At 46.9% G+C, this 26,291-nt stretch overlaps 1 protein-coding gene across 2 annotated transcripts in view; it reads left to right on the forward strand.

The window, feature by feature from the left end:
* LOC119176162 (ubiquitin-conjugating enzyme E2Q-like protein 1) overlaps positions 1 to 26,291 on the forward strand; it is a 127,873-nt gene that overhangs the window by 71,374 nt on the left and 30,208 nt on the right. For both annotated transcript variants that reach the window (XM_037427314.2, XM_075877223.1), the window contains exons 2-4: positions 2,692 to 2,938; positions 8,954 to 9,273; positions 9,572 to 9,799. In XM_037427314.2, the coding sequence (XP_037283211.2) occupies positions 2,791 to 2,938; positions 8,954 to 9,273; positions 9,572 to 9,799 (696 nt within the window). In that variant the 5' untranslated portion in view covers positions 2,692 to 2,790. The remainder of the gene's footprint in view (positions 1 to 2,691; positions 2,939 to 8,953; positions 9,274 to 9,571; positions 9,800 to 26,291) is intronic.

Consider the following 26,291-nt stretch of genomic DNA (forward strand, 5'->3'; position numbering starts at 1 on the left):
ACTATTTTCTGTGTTCTAAAATATTTTTTGAATGAATCTGTTTAATTACCTAGCTTTTGAACCAACAAAGATGGATAAAAATTTTATTGGGAAAGTTCTTGATCGGTTTGCAAAACATCCAATTAGACAGTTTTGATCTTTATATCTAATAAGTATATATTATTATTTTCATTCTATACAAATGCTTGTGATATAAAAACAAATAACACGTGACAAATATGCTCGCTCGCCAGTGCACACAATGATTCTAGTGGACCCCAACGTTCCGTGTAAGAACAACCAGAGCCTTTGCCCCATTCTGCTCTTTCCACAGGGTCGCTACGATGCTGGTGACTTTACGAAAAACACGTTTTGCTATCTGCCACAAAAACAATAGCCCTTGTGACGGCTCATCGCTGTCATGAACTGATGGGAGGGATCGATCACATGCGGAACTTTAGGGAGCACTAGAATCATCGTGTGCACTGGCACGCGAGTGGGTCTGTCACGTGATATTTTTTTTCGCAAGCATTTGTAATTAGCATAAAAAACTAATACTTAACAGATATAAAGCTAAAAACGGTCTAATCAGAACTTTTTCAAACCGATCTACAACTTTCTCATTGAAATGCTCTTTATCAATCTTCAATACCTCAAAAGTTAGTTAATTAAACAGACCCAATAAAATAATATTTGAGAACACAAAAAATAGTCTAACTCCAGGCAACGGTGAGCATCATGAAATTGGTCGCGTCGTAATTGCGTGTGTCGGCATATTTTTTAACTCTGGCTAAAGTTACTTGGGACACCCTGTATAGCAACGCTGTATTTGCGCATGTACACAGAAATGCGCCACAAGTCTGCTTCTTCTCTTGATAAAAAAATGCTCGTTCGGCTCATCCACTTTAGGCGAAACGTCTTGTTCGATCACTTCGTTTATTGTTTTATCACATACTGATGCAAACACGCACAATTTATATCGAGAAAATACCGATTGTTTCACATGTACACGACATAACCCTGGTGTGTCACGTATCTTGCTGGTGCGCGTCTGCAAGTGTTCGCCTGCACATGTTCGATGCTTCTCTGGTGAGAGTATGGTTATAACCGAACTGTGGCCACGATGGTTTTCAGCCGCGCTGTGAAGAGCTGCAGCTCTATTCAGCGTCTTCTATCCATACCAATAACACAAAATGTGGTTGACACTCCAGAATAGTGCACCTTTTGCCGGGATGGTCCACTCACTCTTCAAGCATAATCATCACCATTACACCCAAGTGACGAACGATGGCGCCGACGTAATCACAAAGTTAATGTTAATTTTATATGAAAAAAAACTGCTGTATACAGTACTTTCGAATCCTTTTAAACTTCTTTTACGAGCTCAAGCCTGAACTAAATGCCTGAATTCACAAGAGCCAAATACATATTTTACTCCTGAATACCGATGACAGTACGCTATATAGATTTTTCGCGAAATATATTTTCAAATATGAAGGTTTGCGGAACACACTGGAAAAATTGGAGCAAGACTGACCATATTGTCAGTATATAGAAAAAAAGCGCGTACTTCTCCGTTTCAGTTAAAGTGCACATGGCTCGCCATATATTATGTACATCTGTGGTGCCCCAATATTGCCATATCACACGAAGCGCTTTCTGCGGTATAAAAACGTTCGCTGTAAACACTTCGATGACGTGAAGGTTTGTAGGTTTATTACCATAAGTTTATTGCACGTTATTATTAGAACTGGGTTAGGGAGCTTGGGATCTTCCTTCGAATCATTCCTGGGGGTCTCCCTTCTCAGTCCCTCTACGCCGGTCACTCTCTCCCTCTCTCGTTATTGTTAGCGCTGCAGTCCGTTTTGGCAACGTTAGAGCGCCTGGAGCTAGCAAGAGTCAGTCTGGTTCTGGCCACCATCCTGTTTCTGAAATACAGAAATGTGGCCACCATCTTTCTGCGGTATAAAAACGTTCGTTGTAAACACTTCGATGACGTGAAGGTTTGTAAGTTTATTACCATAAGTGTATTGTACGTTATTATTACAACTGGGTTGGGGAGCTTAGAACCTTCCTTCGAATCATTCCTGGGGGTTTCTCTTCTCAGTCTCTCTACGCCGGTCCCTCTCTCGTTATTGTTAGCGGTGCAGTCCGCCTAGAGCTAGCAAGAGTCAGTCTGGTTCTGGCCATCATTCCGTTTTCAAAACATATCCACGGGCCTCCCAATAGCACCAACCGTTTCCCAGAAAACGCAAGTGTTAGCCAAAAACCCCGAGACGCGTTTTTATGTTTGTGTGACAAAGGCGTGCAGAATATGCATGCTATAGCACACTTCGTAAGCTCCAGCATACCCACACGCTACATGTAGTGGAATTAAAGTTGGTCGTGGGGGCCGGTAATCGTAGATACGACGAACGACGGAATTGTTCGTAAAACAAAATTTAATAATAGTAATAAAATCAGCCAGTTCTCATGTTGGGCACATCATTACCAAAGGTGGCCGGCCGATAGCGCTTACCAATAAAAGCGTTGTGTTGGGAGCCGGTACTCGGCACTCGAGAGCCCTCAACCAGCTGGATTCCGCAGCTGAAGACTCCGCGTTTAGCTGTTCGCGATGTGCGTACCGATCGTGTTGAGCGCCAGCAATGACGCAGGAACGACTTGCTGCTGCTGTTCTCGGCGTTCACACGCGGCTCTTCTGACTCATTGCAGGGCGATGCTGCGGTGACGGTGCACCGTTCACTGCGCTGCTACTTCAGTAGGCGCCTGAAGCTGAAAAGCCGGGACACCAGTGCAATCAAGCCAACATCCATGGCAGCAGCTGCGCTTCGCAAGCTGTTCCGCGGAGAGCGCCACCGGCTAAGCACGGGTGCCATCCAAAATGAACCTAAGAAGAAGAAAGAGAGCGCTGAGGGCGGCAGCCGCCTGCTCAGGCTCTGCGCGGGAAAGGCTTCCTCCGGTATGCTGTCGATCAATTTCGTGGTATAGCATCGATGCAGTGCGCTTATTGTCAACGCGGCTTCGTGCTATGTGTATGTGTGGGCCTACGCTTCCTAATGGATACTGGTACTGAACCACGTGGAGCTCTGAAGAGCATATAGTAGTTACCCTAATATACCATTTTTTTCCTCAACGCATTTTGTGTCTCTTATGAAAACCGCTTGAAGTGGTATACGGAGACGATAAACCAAGCAGCTTCTTTAATTAACTGTGTGACAGCACTGTTAAGCCTATTCGGCCAGATGAAGTCTTGAAACATACATGTTAAATAGGTCTCAGTGTTCACGTAGTCAATATAAATGCTTTTCAACTGCGTTTATTTTTAACTATTTACTGAAGGCACATATCGTATCATTACGAAATCAAAGCTAATCAGGATTAAGAAGCAAGCAATTCGATCTCATCAGCTGACATAGCGCTCTACGCTAGATAATATTTTCAAGATATGTGCGAAGAAAAAAACTTGACAGCGTTCAGTCAGACATTGCTCTGAGCCCAACTCCACTGCAGTTTAACCCTTCATACTAACCTCGCGTAAAAAATGATCATACCATGCTCGCGTAAAACAAAACCATATGACATAGTCGTACATCTCTGTAGGCCGCGAATTGCACCGCAGTAGTACATGTTTATCTAGATGGCATAGCAAACTTGATTGTTGCACGTTTCCTTAAATGGTTCGCAAAATCGACTTGATAGGTACATGATGCTGCTTTAAACATGAGTTGTTAGAATGTTTTTGAGGTTTAGAAAAGTAAAAATTATCTTTTGTGCGTGGTTTAGTGGTTACGATGCTCGACTGCTGACCCTCAGGTCACGGGATCGAGTCCTGTCAGGGCGGCTATATCAATGGATGCGAAAATGCTTGACGCCCGTGTGCTTAGATTTAGGTGCACGTGAAACAATCCCAGGTAACCGAACGTTTCCGATCATTCCAGTACGACGTCTCTCATAATCCTATTGTGGTCTTGAGACGTAAAACTCCAACAAATAATATAAAGTAAAACTTCAGCCCTTGTACTTTTTCTCTTCGCTGGTAATTGAATGCGGTAATGGAGGCATCACTGACGGCCAGACGACCCAAGTTAGAACCCGCAGTGTATAGATCAAGCAGGATCTCAGGCGGACGGGAGAAAAGAGCCTTTTGGGGTGGTCTCAGTCCCGAGCAGACCGTTGCAAACTGTGACGGGAGAGCGGGCCGTTTCAGCGCTATCAGATTTACATTACGTGACAGGAAGGGGGCTCCCGAGAAAGCTTTGCTATTAGACTTGTCGGAGAGTGATGGCAGGTGCAGCAGTACACAATTCAGTCGTGCTGCCCCGTAAGCATTCCAAATACCATTCACAACCCTGAGCTAACCACAATTGAGCTCTACCACACCGTGCACTCTTGGCTTTCTATTTCCGGTATAGAACTCAATTGTCGACGTGAAGTGACAGCCGAATAAAGGCTTGCAAAATTTCCTATAAAATGGCTTCAAGTATACAAAGAACAAGTTTGGTGAGGTTACGCGGAAATCGCTTTATATTAAACAAATCAGAAAGTTTATATTTTCATGCTGCCTCAGTCATGACGAATTAGATATTTTTTCAATGCTGTACAAGCTTATCTATTTTTTTTAGAAATGCAGCAATTCGACAAAGAATGCTGCTTATTTGAGGAGTGCGAATGCGGCTAAATCCTTGTATCTAAAAATAGCATGCTATTTGTTTTTCAATTTCTATGCGTAATGTAACCAGTGAAGTCTAAAAAAGCCACCTTGTGAACTTGAAGCATTAACTTCAGAGACCTTTTTTTTCTTGCGTAGTGTGTTGGCATAGTGCCTGCATCGAGTGCGTTTCAAATCTAAGTATAGATGTCCCGAATTTTCTCAAACCTTTATGTCATTCCGGGAACGTTTTTCTTCCTTCTAAATTCTGAGGTCTTGACATTAATATTTTCAGGTGCAGTCACACTGCAAGTACACACCGACACGTACATAAATATGCGTTCCTTATAATTTCTTGGCCCAGAAAGCCACTGCATCTTACTTTTCTTTCTTCATTCACCTTTCCAGCGTTGTTCTAGCAGACTCTGTCACGGTGCTATGATGTTTTGATTGATTGATTGATATGTGGGGGTTTACCGTCCCAAAACCAGCATATGATTATGAGAGACGCCGTAGTGGAGGGCTTCGAAAATTTCGACCACCTGGGAATCTTGAACGTGCACCCAAATCTGAGCACACGGGCCTACAACATTTCCGCCTCCATCGGAAATGTAGCTGCCGCAGCCGGGATTCGAACGTGCAACCTGCGGGCCAGCAGCCGAATACCTTAGCCACTAGAACCACCGCGGCACTGCATATATATATATATATATATATATATATATATATATATATATATATATATATATATATATATATATATATATATGTATGTATGTATGTATGTGTGTGTGTGTGTGTGTGTGTGTGTGTGTGTGTGTGTGTGTGTGTGTGTGTGTGTGTGTGTGTGTGTGTGTGTGTGTGTGTGTGTGTGTGTGTGTGTGTGTGTGTGTGTGTGTAACGCAATGCTGAATGGGTGACGTGGCCTGGCTCATGCACCTGTTTATTCCAAAGCACTTCTTCTTCCTCGGATTCTGCCAACAATCGCTACCTTCTTACGTCACATGATTCCCCCTCCCCCGCAAGAAGTCGCGTCAGACACTTAACAAAACAACAAAAACGCAGAGTGTTAAAACGAAAAATATCAAAATGCACCGTAGTTTCATTTCAGAAGGGAATTCCTTAACTCGCACATAAAATCTACAGCGGAGGGAAGCCTTCCGGCCATATCTAAGAAAACTCGGGTGGACGAGGCTGGCTGTTACCTTTTGGATGGTATAACCACACCCTGGAGATCTGCACTGGTGATGACATGGTTGAGTTCTTGTGAGGAATGGACTATGGTGGGAGTCCCTGTAGCATTTCAAGTTCCGATGTCGAAAGCGTGAAATTGTGTGTCGTGGTGGGAACAAACAGTGTGCTTCCATTTTGAATGTGCGATGGTTGCGGCTGATGGAATGGTGTCTTGGTCTCTGCGTTGTACAGATGGTGCCTTCTCGTCTGTTTCGTCGTTTTCTGTCGTTTCAGAGCTGTAGTCATATACGCGCAGTCTTGATCTAATGTGCCAAATGCATTTGTGGCGCCGATACCTTATGCGAATATGCCTCACGTCTTGAGTTTGTTTTCTAGCTTTCGTCGTCGTCCTTGTTGGTGTATCCGTTGGAGTGTCTGCGATTCCTGAACTCGCTTTTGCTGGCATTGCTTCTGTTGCATCGGAATGTGCTGAGGTGGAAGCGCTTCTTGAACATCATGCCAGTTTCCTTGACAACTTCTTGTGGTCTCCAGCGGAGCCGGTAGTCTGTGGGCTGTTGCCATTCTGATCGGGCAGTTAAGACAATGCTTCAAAGTTGATAGAAAGCTCTTGAGAGGCTTCTTCTGCGCCATTCACTAAGAAGGGCTCCTGCGCTTGGCAGCGTGCAATGTTAGACGTGTCTGAGCCTTCTGCTTTGCTTCGACTGTCTAGTGGGTGTGCACCGGACGGTGATGCATTAGCCTGTGCGGAAGGAGCATGGCTTGACAGGGTGTTTTCCCGGTGCGTCAGCTCGTCTATCGTGAACACGGCGTCTTTATGAAGCAAATGGTGAGCGTCAGGAGCGCTTGAAAAGCCGCGTGATGGAAAACCGGGTGGTAGACCACATACGCGAGACAAAGAATTAAGTGCATCAGGTGGGTAAATAACGTCTCCTGTCGTGTGCTGCAGCGACGAATTTGAAAATACCGGCTTTCATGAACAAAAACTTGGTGGAAAGCTATGTTTCTTGAGAAATGAGCGTGGACTGTGACGGCCGAGTGTGGTTGTATGCAGTTGGCCGGTAATGCGGACGTATTTGTCGTATTCGTAAAAACGGCCAATCATCTCTTCTCTGATCTTTTGCCATGATTCGTCGTTTTCAAATAGGTATGTCAGGTAAAACCTAAATGCCTCACTGGAGATGTAGTCAGTGAAGTTGGCCATCATCTCCCGATCCGACCATGATGCAGCGGTAGCGTGGAGCTCGAACAGGTAGAACCAGTCCTGTACAGGTCCATCGTCCGCTACTCCGGTGTACTTGGAGATGGGAAGGTCAGTCGATGATTCTGTCATGATGCTCGTCGATGTGTACTCCTAGGTGCTAGTTCGGTAGTTCATTTACCGTCAGGGTGTCTTGCGAAGAACCTTGTCGATGATGTACGATTGATGAAGCGGCTGGCAGGTCTCCATCCTGCCGGCTCGTGTGACACTATTATGAATGGGCGACGTGGCCTGGCTCATACGCCATGTTTATTCTAAAGCACTTCCTCTTCCTCAGTTTCTACCAACAATCGCTGCTACCTTCGTACATTACACACACACACATATATATATATATATATATATATATATATATATATATATATATATATATATATGAGATCTAACAGACAGTAATGCCAAGGAATGTACAGGGGAAGTTATTAGAACCAATTGAATGTAAATAAGAAGAAAGAAAAGTGGATGAAAAAATAACCAGCCGTGAGCAGGAATCGAACCTACGACCTTCGAATAACGCGTTCGATGCTCTAACCACTGAGCTATCACAGCGGCCTTCCCTCCATCCACTTTTTTGGGTTTATATGTGAATTTAAAAGTAGGAGTGACAGTCAGCGCCATCTATAAGCCAAATGACGAGTGTGAAAACACTCTTATGCGCATGTTTGGCGTCACGTAGAACGTGAACTTATTATTAGCGGGCAGCTGATTAATTGCCCCTCTTATACAACCTAAACACACCAAGTCTGCCATTACGAGACCCTCGTTCAATGAAATAAGAGAAAGAAGTGTATACCTAAGGGCTCGTTTTTCCGTGTTTTAACACAATAATAATGAGATCTAACAGACAGTAATGCCAAGGAATGTACAGTGGAAGTTATTAGAACCAATTGAATGTATATAAGAAGAAAGAAAAGTGTATGAGAAAATAACCAGCCGTGAGCAGGAATCGAACCTACGACCTTCGAATAACGCGTTCAATGCTCTAACCATCCACTTTTCTTTCTTCTTATTTACATTCAATTGGTTCTAATAACTTCCCCTGTACATTCCTTGGCATTACTGTCTGTTAGATCTCATTAATATTGTGTTAAAACACGGAAAAACGAGCCCTTAGGTATACACTTCTTTCCCTTATTTCATTGAACGAGGGTCTCGTAATGGCAGACTTGGTGTGTTTAGGTTGTATAAGAGGGGCAATTAATGAGCTGCCCGCTCATAATAAGTTCACGTGCTACGTGACGCCAAACATGCGCATAAGAGTGTTTTCACACTCGTAATTTGGCTTATAGATGGCGCTGACTGTCACTGCTACTTCTAAATTCACATATAAACCCAAAAAAGTGGATGGAGGGAAGGCCGCTGTGATAGCTCAGTGGTTAGAGCATCGAACGCGTTATTCGAAGGTCGTAGGTTCGCTTCCTGCTCACGGCTGGTTATTTTTTCATCCACTTTTCTTTCTTCTTATTCACATTCAATTGGTTCTAATAACTTCCCCTGTACATTCCTAGGCATTACTGTGTGTTAGATCTCATTAATATTGTGTTAAAGCACGGAAAAGCGAGCCCTTAGGTATACACTTCTTTCCCTTATATATATATATATATATATATATATATATATATATATATATATATATATATATATATATATATATATATATATATATATATATATATATATGGTCGACTTTGTGATCGCTGATGCCGTGGAACGACGCCATAGATTGCTTTTGAGGCAGAAAAGGCTTAACGAACGTGCTGCTGGCGCTGTCTTGTCAAGCAAGGCAAACTGACACCACTGCACATGTGCGAGTATAGCCTAACGTACACTAACTATATGCAACCCATTAAAAGCAGATTCCGGCTTCTGTTCAGAGCGTGGACAGGGCAAGGCGGCCCGGAAGTCAGCGGCTGAAGGCGCATCACTTCGTGCCCCGGGGAGTCCTGCCGCCCCCGGCGGTGGAGGCGGCGACTCTACAGCGGACTTGGCTGAGGTGGCCGTGCCCTCGTCCCGCACGACGCGCAGCCCTCGCAACCGGGTGGCGCCCTGCTCCCAGCAGGCTGCAGTGCGCGCACGCCGGCTTATGCGCGAACTCCAGGAGATCCGACGACAGCAGACCCGTGGCCAGACACCTTCCTTCACCGTAGACCTGGTTGAGGACAACCTCTACGAGTGGCATGTGCGCCTCTACCAGGTTAGCCATGCACACCCTCAGGAACCACGAAGCTGCCCGTAATGTTGAGTTTGGCTTAAAAGTGTCACGATCGCAAATACTTACTTCTACAGGGACACCGTATTGACGCTTCATTTTTTTTTCAATGATCATGCAGTATCGCCCTGTTATTTACGCTAGTGACATCTACAAATAGTGTAGATATATCCTTCAAATAGAAATTCACTAAGAGTTGACGTTTCCAGGAACGTCCATCTTGGCATCAGTGTAACGCGGAGACGGGCTGGATCGGTTTCAGACAGAATCGCTTTACGCACAGGTGGATCCGGAGAGCCCACTGTGGCACGACATGCAGGAGTCCGGCGTGTCGTGCGTCCAGCTGAGCGTCTCTTTCCCGGATAACTTCCCATTCGCACCCCCGTTCGTGCGTGTGCTGGCACCGCACATCGAGCGTGGCTTTGTCATGGAAGGCGGGGCCATCTGCATGGAGCTGCTCACTCCACGGGGATGGGCGTCTGCGTACACGGTGGAAGCCATCCTCATGCAGGTTAGAACTCTCATTGTAGAATAGATTGCTCGCTTGTTTGCTTCCGTCGATCGGGATGGCAAGTAGCTAGTAGTGGTCATGTTTTTTTAAAGCCGAAGCACTTAGGGTCTAGGCTTGTCCGTTGTACCCACTATACGCCATGAAGCTGATGACAATGAAGAATGAGGGCGTTTGCACGTGCACAGCCCATACAAGGTGCCCACGGTATACGTTGACGATGACGCTGATGGCGTTGAAGAATGAGTGCGTTAGTTCATGCAAAGTACACGATGATAATGTCTACCATGGAACATTCTCTTTCTGCCGTGGATGAAAACGAACGTAAAGCGCGTAAAGCGGTTGCAAAACGACAAAAACGCCAAAAGTACTTGTAGTTGAGGGCTCGAGAAGCACTGACCTAAGGGCAACGCCGACTGGCTTGTGCAGTAGATAAGATGTCTCGATACGCTCTACGATGCATTTCGTGTGACTGGAAACAACCAACAACCACCAGGGCAACGTGCACGGACCTCGTCTTTACCAACTTCAAGCTATATTCAATAGAAGAACCATTGGCTCTACATTTCACGGACCACAAAGCAGTAATAATCAATGCGAAACGAAATGTACAACTCAAGACGACACTCCAGTTTTCACCAAAAAAAATTTGTATATAGCTGTTGACATTGTCTAGCACCCGGAAAACTCCTTCGGCTCCCACTCGCAGTCGCTCTGATGTTCCCCTAGCCTGTTCCAAACATTATTTATAACTGTACACCCCTTTGTCACTCATTTACATGCGTCAGTGGTCAATGTCATGGCTGATTTGCCGTAACACCGGATGATCCCACTGCTTCGCCCACTCATCATCATTCAGTTGTGGAGATGCAGCGAACTCTTAATTTAATAAATCTGTAACTCATACATCTGTAGTGTGGAGGGATAAATTTAGGGAAGTTCAAATGGTAAATATTTACTGGCATTAAGACTCGAATTCGGAAAAAACTTTTACGCAAGAGCTTCGCTCAAGGCTGACGTATTCCGGTGCTCGCGTCACTCATTGGTGTAACGGTGTGATCGAAAGCGATGTTTGGTGCGCTAAATTGAGTATGACATTAATTAAAAAAGAGGCTAATGCGATACGTATGCACGTCTGTCTCGTGCAATAGTGAAATTAAATAAATGGAAAATAAAAAAATGATTACATGCTACACTTGCTTTTCATTTAGTTCTCGGTGAATTATTTTCAATCCTCATTTGGACGACTGAGAATGTTGCAGCATATACGCAAAGAAGCGACTAATGGACCGCTTGCGGCTTCCGCCCGACGCTCGTAAACGTGCCATGTCACGTGGTCTCCACTCGATCTTCGTCGAACTCCCTATAATGGAGTATAGAGTTAAGCGAATCATGATTACGAAAATGCGTCATGAAAGGACACGCACCACTGACGATGAAGAAGACACGAAGACAGCGTTGCGTGTCCTTTCGTTGCACTGTTTCGTAATTATAAACCCTTACCAGCATTCACATCTGTCAGTGCTACCGAGTTTAGCGGAGTTTGGTGGTGACCGTGTGACACAGACATAATCCTTTCATCTGCATGCTCATAATATGTCAACTTAAATGTCAAAACTGAATGACAACCGACAATTACTTTTTAGGTGGCTAAAAGCACCTGACAGATACGCCAAATCTTTAATCCGCAGAGGAGATGTCGCATGAATCAACGGTGCTGGAGGGATACTCAGTGCCTCAAATCAGGGTGCTTTATTGCCGAAACACTTTTGGGTGGCGTCCGCCGCTGAGTACGCGCGTACAGGCTCTTCGTGTTGCCTACGCTGCTAATCTGTCGGCTAGATCGTAAGCTTGTCTCTTCCTCTTGTGTGTGTGTGTGTGTGTGTGTGTGTGTGTGTGTGTGTGTGTGTGTGTGTGTGTGTGTGTGTGCGTGAGTGTGTGTGTGTGTGTGTGTGTGTGTGTGTGTGTGTGTGTGTGTGTGTGTGTGTGTGTGTGTGTGTGTGTGTGTGTGTGTGTGTGTGTGTGTGTGTGTGTGTGTGTGTGTGTGTGTGTGTGTGTGTGTGTGTGTGTGTGTGTGTGTGTGTGTGTGTGTGTGTGTGTGTGTGTGTGTGTGTGTGTGTGTGTGTGTGTGTGTGTGTGTGTGTGTGTGTGTGTGTGTGTGTGTGTGTGTGTGTGTGTGTGTGTGTGTGTGTGTGTGTGTGTGTGTGTGTGTGTGTGTGTGTGTGTGTGTGTGTGTGTGTGTGTGTGTGTGTGTGTGTGTGTGTGTGTGTGTGTGTGTGTGTGTGTGTGTGTGTGTGTGTGTGTGTGTGTGTGTGTGTGTGTGTGTGTGTGTGTGTGTGTGTGTGTGTGTGTGTGTGTGTGTGTGTGTGTGTGTGTGTGTGTGTGTGTGTGTGTGTGTGTGTGTGTGTGTGTGTGTGTGTGTGTGTGTGTGTGTGTGTGTGTGTGTGTGTGTGTGTGTGTGTGTGTGTGTGTGTGTGTGTGTGTGTGTGTGTGTGTGTGTGTGTGTGTGTGTGTGTGTGTGTGTGTGTGTGTGTGTGTGTGTGTGTGTGTGTGTGTGTGTGTGTGTGATTGGCCAATGTGCTGCCGTATATTGCAATGATACCAGCAGAATGCCTTGACACGTGGTTTTTCTTTGGTTTCCTGCACGTCACGTCAGGCAATGAGATTAGAAAACTAAGTAGAAGTAACACGGTCGCGTTGAAGTGCCTGTAAACCACACCGAGTTCAAAGGCGAGAAATTAGTTAATTTCCCGCCTTCACTATCCTTTCTGCAGAGGCTATTTTCTCCAGAAACGCGAGGAATGTCGGCACTAAGCGTTGAGATAGTTCGGATTTCGCGCTTTTCGAAAACACGCTGTTAAATCTGTACTTGCGCAGTCGCAAACGCAGCAAATGAAGTGAAATCGACTTATCGCGCGTGATAGTCACGCAGACAAGACGGAATGGGCTTCAGACTGCATGGAAAGCAGAATATATACAATTCACAACGATGTTTCTTGTATATCGACCAATAGAGAGCCTATTTCATCCTGACATTACATGAAGGAACTGCTGGCGTCAAAAATTGTACCGCAAATACGAGAAACGCCGGGAGAGAACAACGCGCAGAATCTACGGCCCTGCTGTGGTGGTCTAGTTGCTAAGGTACTCGGCTGCTGACCCGCAGGTCGCGGGATCGAATTCCTGCTGGAGCAGCAGCATTCCCGATGGAGGTGAAAATGCTTGAGGCCCATGTGCTAAGATTTGATTGCACGTTAGAAAACCCCAGGGGCATGGTCGAAATTTACTGAGCCCTCCACTATGGCGTATTTCATGATCGTATAGTGGTTTTAAGACGTTAAACCCCACATATAAATTTTTCCTCGCATTGTCAGAGGTTTCCTGGCGCATCAGCCGTCAGTGATTGCACCCCGCCCTTAATTTTTTTTTTCAATGTAGAGGCTGTGTATAGGTGTTAACGCCGCATACTCAGATTTTTTTTTTTTTTTTGAAGACGCGTCTCGACCATCGAAGAGAGCTTCCTTTTTTTCCCCAGTTTTATTCCGATAGCAATTGTATGGACACTCTCGTCGATGTCATGCTCCGTACACACACACACACACACCACACACACACACACACACACATATATATATATATATATATATATATATATATATATATATATATATATATATATATATATATATATATATATATATATATATATATATATATATACAGCCAAAACAAAAAGACTCTTGCGCGCGGAATCAACGTGGGACCTCCGCGTTATGAATGCGAGGTGTCACCACTGAGCTACCGTAGCGTACCTCCATGGACGTTCAAACGGCAAGCTATTTATATCAACCACTTACCGCTGTTAGCGGACGTCTCGAGGAAAGGGAACTATCGTACTTTCAGCATTATCAGCAAGATGGCGCAGTGAGTGCGCGGCGGCTGCGGGGGCTCTCATCTCACACGCGTACTTGGGACTGCGTAGACAATAAGGGGGTGTATGCTCGATCACGCGGCCTTACCTTGCAGTGGAGAGAATCGCACGTACCCAGCGCACGAAGGTCACTGCAATCGTTGCAAGTCCTCCATTTGCGAAAAGGCGCGCTTTTCATACAGGGCGAAGTAACAACTGAGACGCTTATTCGCGTTCATCTGCACCTGTAAGTACGTTTTGTGCGTCATTTGTATGTGAGAAACGCGGGGCACGTTTAGATCTGATTGCCATCCTGCGCGTGACCTTCCAATTTGTTGCTATCGCGTTCATTGCTTCGCCTTTGCGGCAAAGCTGTGACCGTTCTATTTTGATAGCTTTTTGCGCACACCGCGTGTGCCATTTTATTTTTTCTCCCTTGTGCTCTTGAGCCATATTTTGCCTCAGGCCTTCTTCAGGGCTATCAAGATATCGAGGAATTGTAGAGCCTTCTCATTTTTCCTTCAGTTTTCTTGATGACCCGGGCTCGTGAACTGAAGGTTGCTGCAAATCGTCTTCAAAAGGACTCATCTTTCAGCAGCCCAACTTCTCGGCCCCGTGCACGAAAGATCGGGAAACTGTTGACAACGCACAGGCGTCAAGCACCAGAAATCACGGCTGCCACCAGGAAAATCGCGATGCAACGGCCACAGCTGAGGAGGCCGCCACCGCCATTTCCTTAGCTATACAGTCTTCCCAACTCTATTTAGTGACTTAGAAGTGTGGCAGCTTGGGCAAGTTGGTATGGCATGACGATAGTTATAGCGCGTGAACAAAACGACGACAAACGACGAACAAAACAACTTTCTTGTCCTTCTTGTCTCTGTGACGTTTTTTGTTCTCGCGCTATAACTATCGTCCATCTAGCGCCCACACAGCATGAAGGAAGCAAGGCTGAGCGGCAGGGCTACCAAGAATCAGTCGCATCAACACAGGCAGACAGCAAGGAACAGAGCAATACAGACTCCTCCTCACCCACAGCATACTCCTCTCGGGAACACAACACGCCTCCGATCTCCTCCCCGTCCCTGTCCCATCCCCAAGGGGTCTTGCCTGTTTCAGAACCGGAATCCGCGCTGACAGACCAGGCTGAGTGATTCTTAAGAAAGAGAAAAGAAGAGAAAAGTGAGCCCCGTTATTGTCTGCTTCGATGAGCGACACCGCCACAGTAGCTCACAAGGGATGGGGGTGAGGAGGGATAAAATGGGGTGGGAGTAAAGGTGTAGAAAAAAGGAAGAAGCAACAACAAACTGAGGGGATAGGAGAGACAGGAAAGATGGAAGCATGGTCACTGGAGTCCGAGGACGGGGCACACTTGCGAAAGCTCTTGTCGGCGTCTGTAGATGGCGTAGAGCAAGTCCAGTAAGTCAGAGCTACACTGTCGCCGAGGGTCGTCGGTGGCAGGAGGTGACGTAGGGCGAGCCTAGTCGGCCAGAGCTACGCTGATGCCTAAGATCGTAAGCGCGCGGAGCGCGCGGGCGCACAACCGGTCGGCACGGAATCCAGCAAGCGACTCAGCCACCAACAAGCCACGCAACCGGCGTGGTCACAGAACACCTTCCAGTTTGCGTGGTTTGCAGCTCCCCCCAAGCGAGCGCGCTCTCACTCAGTGCCGCCGGCAACCATATTCTGCCCTCGCCTGCTGACTGTGCAAGCCTGCCGCGCCGGGCGTTAAAAAGACCTGTTCGCAGAAGGGGGCGCACGTAGTGCGGTCGCTCCTCTTTTTCCAGGTGAGGGAACGCGCATGACCTCTACTGGAAAAGCAACTGGGGCAACCTTGCAAAACCTGTGGCAGTCTGGGAGGCTCCGTCCCAGACCGCCACAGCTAATCCCTCACATTTCAATCTTCCCCACCTTCTTCCGGTCACGTAACCCATCCTCCAGAGAGAGAAGCCTGTCAGCTGTCATGTGGGCTGGTTTGTTTACCGCCCACCTCCGCACCACAAACACAGCATCCCCCTCCACTCTCCCGCTCAAAGGAGCACACGGTCTCGTCTTCTGCTACGGCCGGAGCTCCTCCGAACTCTAGGGGTGGCACCGTGCCACCCCCTCCTTCTGTATTCGGCCCTATGCGCCCAGTGACGGTTGATGCCTTTACCGAAGAAGATTACGAAAACGGCCGACACAAGCATCGGCAAAAAAAAAACAGATTTCCGCGCCAGGCATCCACAGCTACAAATGCCCCTTCTAGTAGGCAGCCAGCCAGTGCAGCTCCCCCAAGCAAGGAAAAAGGGCCTCGCCAGAAACCAGGTCACCGCCAGACCAACTCAATCTTATCGAACACCTGGTCATGAATGAGCCCCGTCGCACCTCAGCCACCATCCTCTACCACCCCTAGGGCAGGAAGGACAACTTCCTCTCCCTCAGCCGAGACGCAATGGCAGCATAGCTCTCGAAGGTGCCCTGCACGAACCGCGAACGCCACGCCAACGTTGTTGGGGTTGACAATCGCTCGCTGGATTTCGTGCTGACCGGTTGTGCCCCCGCGATCTCCTACCGCAGCGTAGCTCTAGCCTACTGGCTCATCCTACGCCATCTCTTGACGCTGACAAGAGCTCTCGCTGAGCGGCGCCGACACCGCCAGAAAAATTTCAGGCCTGTACGTAACGTGATGTGACGTCGACAGCTTTACATCACACCGGCCGCGCGCGTACTCCTCATTCCAGCCACAGCTTCCTCGATCGCCAGGTCCACACGATTTATCAGGGTAACAAAAAATACCGAATATTATGAATATCGCCATGCATATTTATTTATCATCAGCACACGCCATTCGAATAATTATCACAGTACACACTGTTATCGACCGAGACAGAGGACAGCCAGCAAAAGATACTGTACTTGATGCTGAAAAGTTATCGCACTTATCAGAGGTCAACACTGCGTATCATATCAGATACAAGATTGTTATTTTGTCAAAACCGGCAATGTCTGGGTCTCCAGTGAACGAAATAAAAGAACACATTAAACGGCCAAAATATGTTGAAACTTTGAAACATGAAAAGCCCCTATGTGCATAGCATGATAGCGGAAAATATACTATCATTTTATCACAGTAAATGCGACACACAAAGCATCACATTCTACATTCAAGCAAGCTCAAGAAGTCGCAATACATAAAACACACTTGTTACTAAAATGTAAGCCATAGCACTTGAACTGGTATAGCGCATTACGGCGAAGAAGAAACGGCCGAGCAGACCGACACAAGAGGACAGAGCGCTAACTTCCAACTGAGATTTATTGTCAAACTGAATCAAATATGTAGACCGGCGCAAGCATACAAAACCACCCTAACGCAACGACAAGATTATACACAACACCGCACCGTCACATATCATAGATTCATAGGCGGTTATCCTGATTAAGGAAGGCCACTTCATGTTCAGATAAAAACCAAAGGGGCGCTAATACACGTGATGCCAGCTCTTGCTATAGAATGCGCTTCTATAATTTCCCGAGTTAATTGTGACGGCTGCTTTTTTTTCCACTTCACATTGATCAAACATGAGGGAACAACCACAATCGCGGCAGTGAATTCCAATGTGGTCCTGGATTGCTTTGTGAACATTTGCCCCGCCGCGGTGGTCTAGTGGCTAAGGTACTCGGCTGCTGACCCACAGGGCGCGGGTTCGAATCCCGGCTGCGGCGGCTGCATTTCCGATGGAGGCGGAAATGTTGTAGGCCCGTGTGTTCAGATTTGGGTGCACGTTAAAGAACCCCAGGTGGTCAAAATTTCCGGAGCCCTCCACTACGGCGTCTCTCATAATCATATCGTGGTTTTGGGACGTTAAACCCCACAAATCAATCAATGCTTTGTGAACATTTAAATGGTGCTCTTTTAGCCCTTCATTAAGGCAGCGCCCCGTTTGGCCGAAATACCACTTACCACATGAGAGTGGAATCGCGTAAACAACCCCCGCTACACACGGCACAAACCGAGTTTTGTGCTTGGTTGAGCAACCAGTGGTACGTGATTTGAGAGGATTGACTGCTTTGCAAAGCCGCTGTAACTTATCCGGCGCTAAAAACACAACTTTGACGCTGCATTTTTCCCCTATCTTTTTTAGCCGGTGGGAAATGTCATGCACGTAGGGTAAAACTACGGGTCTTTTTCGGTCGTTAGATTCCGGCTGAGCCTCGGAGTTGCAGTCTTTTTTTATCTGTTTTAATAGCTTTTCAGCTGTAGATGTCAGTAGGATAGCTGGGTACCCAGCACTCAAAAGCCTTTCAACTTGAGCTGCAAAGCTGCGCTGCATGACATGATGACACGATTTCCTAAGAGGATTGATGAGACAAAGATTTGTGATGCTTCGCTTAACTAACTTGGAATGGGAAGAGTCATAGGGTAAAAGGGGTTTTCTATTTCTAAGTTCAAATAGCCAGCACACATGGTCAGGTGAAAGAATTAAATTCAAATCTAAAAAGCGTAAGCTGTTGTCAACTGGCATCTCATGAGTCAATAAAAGCAGTTTAAAACATTCTTTAAAAGTGATTACAATACCGTCGGTTAGGTGCTGACAGGCAGCGTCGCTGCAGTCGATGAAAATTAAAAAGTCGTCTACGTAACGACATATTTTGGGGACAATATTTTGGTCAAGCATGCTCATCAGCAACCGGTCATGATATGCAAGGTATATGTCACTAAGGATCGGGGTGAGGCATGACCCGATGCAGACACCACTGTTCTGTATGTATTTACGATCATTAAAAGATACAAAAGTCGACTTGATATAAAAAGACAGAAGCTCTAAGAGGTTACTGTTATGGACACCCGTCAGATTCTGGAAGGCTACAGCACCAAATGAGTCAATGGCATTGTCAACACACTGTAACAACTTCTCATGCGGCAAAGAGTAATACAAATCCTTTATATCGACCGAAAGTGCTTTGGATAAGTGGATAAGTGCAAGAAGCTTAGCCTTGATGTGTTCTTTACGGCCAAAACACACGTCGATTGCCCTCTGCGGGTAATTGTAACAGAGAGAGGAACATGGCAAAAAACTGTGGCATTATTTCTGCAGGAAAAGCTCAATTTGCTCACCATTGATGACCCCTTTTTAATTAGGAATTCGTACATTTTGGTTAACTTTCTGGAACATAATGACAGGGTCTTAAAAGCACTTTCGGTCGATATAAAGGATTGTGTCTTCACATTTACAATGCTCCACCAGCGAAGAATTACTCTGATAAAATCCGCATTTACTCTGATAAAATCCGCATTACTCTGATAAAATCCGAATTAACCTGATAAAATCCGCTGTTGCTGCCACATGTTGAAAATCAACTTCACCACTGTGAGCGGTTAAATCTTCGGCTACGTGCGGATTAAAAACCTGCAGCACCCGCTTCACGTCCTGCCGTTCCAAGTTGCTTGGATTAAGAGCTTTCGATGTCAAGCCATACCCAGAGTTTGGAAGCAGACGTGAATCATCATTGTGCAAATCTCTCAAATGCTTGAATGAGGCAGTCATTTTGCATTCGGGGCCAACATTATTGTTCGAAAGCTCAAAGAGTGAGTAAAAAAGCAAGTTCCAAACTTTTTTTTTGGTTGAGCCTGTAATTGCGTAGGCATTTAAAAAAATGCACAGCATCTGCTACGTAAAATAATGGTCGAGATGGGTCTGCCGGATGGGGATAAACAGGGCTCAGTTTTGGTTTTGGCAGAAACCTTTTCATTGCCTTCCTGTTTAGCGAGTTGTTGTCACATACAACAGGTACGGCCCTGTACCTTATCTCTTCTATGCGCAAGATCACTTTCTTGAGCATGACATGGAGATCATCACCATGTAAGGTTTTAAGAGGAAGAATGTGCGCCACCTGCTTGAACGCGCTCAGGAGAATGTGTATCATGAATACGAGCACTGACGTGGCTACTTCATTTGAATTGACTGCTGCACCACGTATGTTCCCACCCTTGTAGTCTAAACAAGGCTTGATATGAATCTCGTCAAGCATAAGCGTCACAGTGTGCTCATGTGGTTGTAGATGTTTGAATCTCTGGAAAACATACTGAAGAAAAGTGGAATCAGAGGAATCAATTGGAGGGCACGTTTGAATAGATGAGCTTTCATTTCTAATAGTACTTGGGTGGGGCAAAGTTAGTAAACTTGTTCTTCTCAGAAATTTGTATGCATGCGGGGATATTGTATGCAAGATGCATGCAAACACCATGCGCTGTACTGAATACGCTCTGTACTCTAAGGCAAAAGTGTGTCAAAAAAAGGGTGTGTGGTTCGTCTTTTTGGAGACTAATGGGGCTGCCACAACCATTAATTCCTTTAGGACTAACGACACCGGGTCTAACAGTTAGTCCCCACAGATGAGCTCAAGGGACTAACATTTAGTCTTCACTTTTACACCTTAGTGAGTAACCGTTAGTCCCACAATTTATCGCAAAGGACTACCATTTAGCCCTCACATTGGCACCTTATAGAGCAACTGTTAATCCCCACATTTACACCTTGCCGGACAACCATTAGTCCTCACAGTTGCACTTTGCCGGACGAACGGTTGATCCACTAAAATACTCCAATCGGGTGAACTTTTTGTACCCAATTCGAACATTGTTTTTTGTTCATTTTCCGCCAGGCCCAATACTTTTTTCGCCTGTTCTTCTGCGCAGTGAGCAACAAATTGCGCAAAAAAGAAGACGCAAAAAGTAGTTAGCCGCCTATGTGTAACTGCTCTCGCAGTCACGGCAACAACGAAAGACAAAAGTGAGACATCGAAATCTTTTATTTTTCGACATACACATAAAGTTTCTCTTTTCTTCTAAGTGATTTCATGGTGAAGTGTACAAGTCCAGTCTCGTTATCACATCTTGTTCACTCCTTGTTGAGCTCCTCCGACGGAAACGATAGATGACAGGCATTGCAGACGCCAGCGCACGCAGCCTTCTGCCTGTTCTGTTCCCACGGATACACGTACAATATATAATATAGTAAAAATACTTAGACACACGTGACAGAAGATAAAAATGCATGCATATGACAAGTACGTGCGTGTCAATATAAAAACAAGCGCTAAAATATGACACACAAATACCTTTACCTTCACATATTGCGCAGTCCTTCTGAAGCTACTCTGACGAAATATATGGATGACAGGCATCGCAGACGCCAGCGCACACAGTCTTCAGCATGGTGTGTGGCCACGGATGCACAATAAGTCTGTAAAATAGTGAGTCACACGTGATAGAGGATGGATACAATGCATATTAGAAATACGTGCAAGGTGAAATGAAAATATACGTGAGATATGACATGCTAATAATTTCACCGTGATGTCACACATCGTCTAAGAGTCATTTCAATCCCCGTAGCGAGACAGCTTAGGAGCGGCAGCCTCAGACACGACTCCGGGAACCACCGTGCCGCTAACAAGTCGGCGAGTCCTAAGCGAGCAACATCGTTCAGCTCGAGCAAGCGAATGCGAGACCAAGCACGGCGCTGCACGCGGAGTGTCTGCCGCCAGCGAACTGCGAACAGGAGAGCGAGCGTACGCTTGGCCACCGCCACGAACAGCGCCGAGCTGGTTTGGAGCTAGCACAGAGGCAATAGACGGTAATGCGGCCCTATCACCAACTCGAGCGAGTGCAGCACGCAAACGCGAGTCCGCCGCGCGGCCAACGGACGGCGCCGAGCTGCTTGCGACCAACTGACGGGAAAACCAACTGTAATGGCGACTAACTTTCAGTGAGCTCCGACACTAGCCAAAAGCCCCGACAGCCCCTGCTGGTGCACTTACAGCGCTTGACATGCTACAACCAAGCTCTTTACGAAAACCCGCAACATGTTTTCGACGACTCCCAACACAGCGACGAGGTATCAGCCCAATATCGTCAGCCCGAAGCTCATCGCGGTGGCGAAGACAGCCGAGCACTCGATGAGCGAGCGTACGGGAGGCCAACGGCAATGGTGACCAATTTCCAGGCGGTGGCAAAGCACAGGCGAACTGCAGACGCCGAAACTGACCTTCGCGATGCATTTCGTGCGTGCGATATACAACACGACCGAGCCTGTTGCTGGCAAGCGCGATCCGTATCGCACACGTGACAAGTAGAGTAGAATAAAGAATGATAACCTATTTGCCTTAGAATTTAGCGCTGATTTCTGCCCTGAGTCGGACTGAAGTATATATTCGATAGGCCTGTTGTCTTCTTGTCCGTTATATTGGCCTTCGCAACTGTTGCTGTCGTGTGTTGGTCGTGACTATCTTGAAGCCAGAGATACTGCCCCGCCGCGGTAATCTAGAGGTCAAGGTACTCGGCTGCTGACCCGCAGGTCACGCGATAGAATTCCGGCTGCATTTCCGATGGAGGCGGAAATGTTGTAGGCCCGTGTGCTCAGATTTGGGTGCACGTTAAAGAACCCCAGGTGGTCGAAATTTCCGGAATCCTCCACTATGGCGTCTCTCATAATAATATGGTGGTTTTGGGACGTTAAACCTCACATATCTATCAATCAAATAAATTGAAGCCAGAGATATACAGCACAGCGTGGTGACGTGTGGAGACTTGTTCGAGACTTCAAGGGTGCAGCGAAACGCAAAAGCAGCAGCCCACGTTCATCCAAGCGTACACACAAGCACCACGTCGTAATTCTTAGATCGTCCAATCCAAGCGGCCGTGGTCGAGCACTCCGAGGGCGACGCAACCCGAACCGTCACCGGCAAAATACGGGGAAAGACTGAGCCAGCAGAGAGGAGAAGGAGGCCTGGTCACCTTGGCAACGCTTTTCGCGCTGCCTAAAACCCCCAGGCGGTTCATCTTTTTGGAGCGTGTTTGGAGAGTAAGTGGTTTCGCGCAGCATGCTTCGCTCTGTGGTTGCTCCTCAACGGTGTATCCGTTCATCACGCGTGCCTATTGGGCTCCGTTACAAGTTTTTTGAGTAATTTTGCCTTAGAGTGTAAAAAGTAGTAGCAACTGCTTCTTCATAAACTTTACTGCCTGTTTCTTGTTTGCAGTTATCCTACTACCTTCTACTTTGTCTAGAAGGGAATGTATTGCAAGTAAAAGGCAGCGGCAACTGCAGTGCTTCTCAGAGATCATGCACAGGTTGTTCAAAATTTCCAACAAGCAACTTATTTTTTAATTGAGTCTGGTACAACAGGGCAACCTAGGTTCTTGATTGATGATCCTTCATAGCAGGCAGAGGCTTCAAGGTTTTCAAACACTGTCAATGACGCATTCAACCAAGGTTTCCCACAGTCGATAATGTTCAAAAACATCGAGCACTCTCCTTTATGCATCACAGTCCACTTTGGCGACCTCTTGCAGGCGAACCCTTAGTTTTTCAAAGGACGAAGAGCAGTCTGTTCCGCTTCGTGTGACGCCAGTGGTTCCTCCACAGGAAGGGCGAGTTGGTAAGCTTCTTGCCAGCTTTTCTTGGCATCAGATGTTCCTCTAGAGCGGTAGTCTGGCACTCAAACCTAGGACGAGCAGCCGGGAAATATCGTTGGCACAGATCCAGGGTGCAACCGCGGTACTGGAAGTGCGACTTCGACTACCCTGCCCGTCCTTGGATCCGGTTACGCTGCCGTCTTCTCGATGCATGAAACGTTGGAATAGTCCGCCCACGCCTGCACGAACAAGCAAACGTTTCATAAACACCTGAGAACGAACATTTTAGAAGAACTATATGCGCTTTGATTTGCACGAGCATGTTTACAGCCCGTGAAAAACAGAGAAGTATACTTTTATTTTAGAAACGGTGCCCCTAGCGATGCCTGGTGCCACCCTGAGGTGGGAGGGCTTCTCATGTCCAGGAACCCTTTGGTTTCTGCTGCCATCTTGGCCCTGGCGACGAGTTGCTGTTTGTTTTCCAGGTCCTCGAGGGCGAGCTTCGCCTCTCACGTTTCGCTTAGGTCTTTGTTCGTCCATCCTGCTTAATTACCAGTCGTGTCTTGTTACAAATTGCAACTGGCAATACACTGGCATGCAAGAAGCAAGTGTGCCAGGGTGTCCGATACGCTGCAAAGCGGGCACATAGAGCCATATCTCGTTGGGTAGAGATGATGCATCAGGGCCTCATGTGTGTAGGGGCTTTTTTGCAGGCGTCTCAGTATCACGCTTTCCTCTTTTGTCAGTTTTGGGTGTGGTGGAGGGTATACTCGTCACTCCAGCCTGTAACGCTGCAGTAACTACGAATGGGTATTTTGAACAGCTTTCGTCTCTTCAACGACGGGTTGGATGTCCTGTGGGCAGGGTGCAGCCCGGCTGACGTGATCGCGGGCAGCAGCGTGAGCCGCTTCATTCCCCTGCAGACCCTTGTGTCCTGGCATTCATAATATACAAGTGTATAGAAGTGGAGTGCTTCGCCGTTTCAAAATATTGATGGCAGTGGCCGAGATAAGGTCCTTTGCGAAATTCCTGCTGGCAGCTTGCGAGTCGGTAAAGATCACCGCAGTGTCTGTACATGTAGTGGTTGCTAGAGCAATTGAGTAAAAATAATCTACATGAGCTTCGGAAGCATTTAAAAAAGCACTGCGCGAGTACTAGGTAGAAGAAATATGAAAGAAAAACCCGGGAGCGTGTGGTCAATTTGTTTTACGAACTACTGCCACCGAGAGTTTGCGAGAATGGGTGGCAGCAGGTGGTTTTGTGTGAACGCAGAGCAGCTGGTCTTCCCTGTTGCGAACAGAACTTTGCGGCCGATGCTCGTAGACTCTTGGCGTCAGTGCTTTGCAAGGCGCGGTAGCTACAGGATTACATATTTTTTATCATACTGCGTGTATAAGCAACGAGGAACTAGGAATAAGAGCATAACAAATGCTTACCTTGGTGCACGAAGTAGGAACGAAATCTTTTCAAGGAATGGCGCGTAGCCACTTTTTGAGAGTGTCACGGTCTTTCGGGAACAAAAAAACTCGTATCTTCTTCCCCGTCTTGTAGTTGCTGGTGCACCCCGGTACGCAGCATTTATTCGGCATTGTCGCAGTATCTACATCACGAGCGGGAAGCGACAAATGTACAGGAACGTGCCACTGAACCTTACTGGCCACACTGAACCAACCCGCGCGGCGCTCGGTGCCATTGCGGCTTTCCCAAGTGTCGGCCTGCCGGAACTGACGTCAAATTGCTTGGCGCGGGCCTGAAAAGTTTTTCGGGGGTGTTGGTGGTGCTCCGTCCTCGGACTTTTGTGACCGTTTTCATCCTTCCTATCTTCTCCTTATTTCTGGGTGTCACTGTCCCTGCGCCACGCTCTCTCCTTCCCCCTCTCTCGATCTCTATACCTTTTAATCCTATATTTTTAATCTCTCCTTACCCCCATCTATCGTGAGCTACTGTTCAGGTGTCCTCCCCCTGAGAGACAGTTACGGGGCTCACTTTTATCTTCTTTTCATTTAGGAATCGCATAAGAAAAAAAAGTTGCTGTTGACACCACACCCGGAGCTGACACCTCCACTCTCAAGGCAGAGGAAAACATCGGGGAAGTGGCTGTCAGCGCCAATACCGCCAACAAAGAAACCTGTACCGCCGTACTTCATGGCATTGACGCTGCTTTTGACGAGGAGATCCTCAAAAACAACATAGAGAGCTCTGCTCTCATCCTCTCTTGTGCCCGTTAAGGACGCGGTGTCCTTCTCCGTTGTGCGGGTAACGCGCCGCCACGTGAGGTGTCGTTATTTAAGCAGACCCGCCCTGTGCGTGCTCGTCGCCGCCGCCCTCTGCAGTGCGTTAGCTGTGGCGCTTTTGGACACATTCATGCGACAAACATCAGGCTCCTCACGCTGTTCGCGCTCTGGCGGTGACCACGCCCACGCCGACTGCGTTGCACCCGTCCCCAAGTGCCTACACTGCGGCGCCCCCGATCCCGCCACCAAGCCCCGGCACCCTCAGTGGCAGCACGAGAGGATGGTGCTAGAAATCATGACCTCTGCAGACCCGCCCCTCTCTCTCTCTCGTGGTGAGGCCGAGACATGAGCGTATCAGCCGAGAAAAATGGGAGTGGGGCTGAGCCCCCTCCCCCCCCCCCCCTTTCGACAGTGCACCATGGTCATTCTTCGCTGCATGCTGGGGAACTAACAAGTAAGGTGAAGTTTTCCGTCACAACAGTAATCACTCAATTTTGTTCTTACGGGAGAAAAAAGGTTTACGAGGCAATATTACAACAGAGTAAAATTTCGCCAACATTTCCACTGTGATCATTTTTCTTGTAGGCTCTTTGCGGGGCGGGTTGCTCGTGCGACACTTTCGCGTCTTGTTCTATAGTATTGCAGAGCAGTCAAGCGCGGAAGAGGGGCCCTGTAATATTTCCTCGCTTGTTCATGATTTTATTCTGTTGTGACTTGTTAATGCACTTTCGGGTGGGAACGAGCAAACTGATTATGGACCAGTCAAAGCATTTGCTGCTTCCGGAATATAATTTTCTTTGAAAAGGTATATCATCACCGCTGCTCTGTCGAAGCTGTTGTGTGCCGATGAGTGTGACGAATCATTTCTGATGTTAAGTTTTTTTTTCGTACTGAAAGGCCAAAAATTCTTTCGCTTTAGTGAATGATAAACCTGATCAGCCTTGCTTATGG

The sequence above is a fragment of the Rhipicephalus microplus genome, chromosome X (assembly GCF_043290135.1).
Source record: "Rhipicephalus microplus isolate Deutch F79 chromosome X, USDA_Rmic, whole genome shotgun sequence".
Taxonomy (NCBI): Eukaryota; Metazoa; Arthropoda; class Arachnida; order Ixodida; family Ixodidae; genus Rhipicephalus; species Rhipicephalus microplus.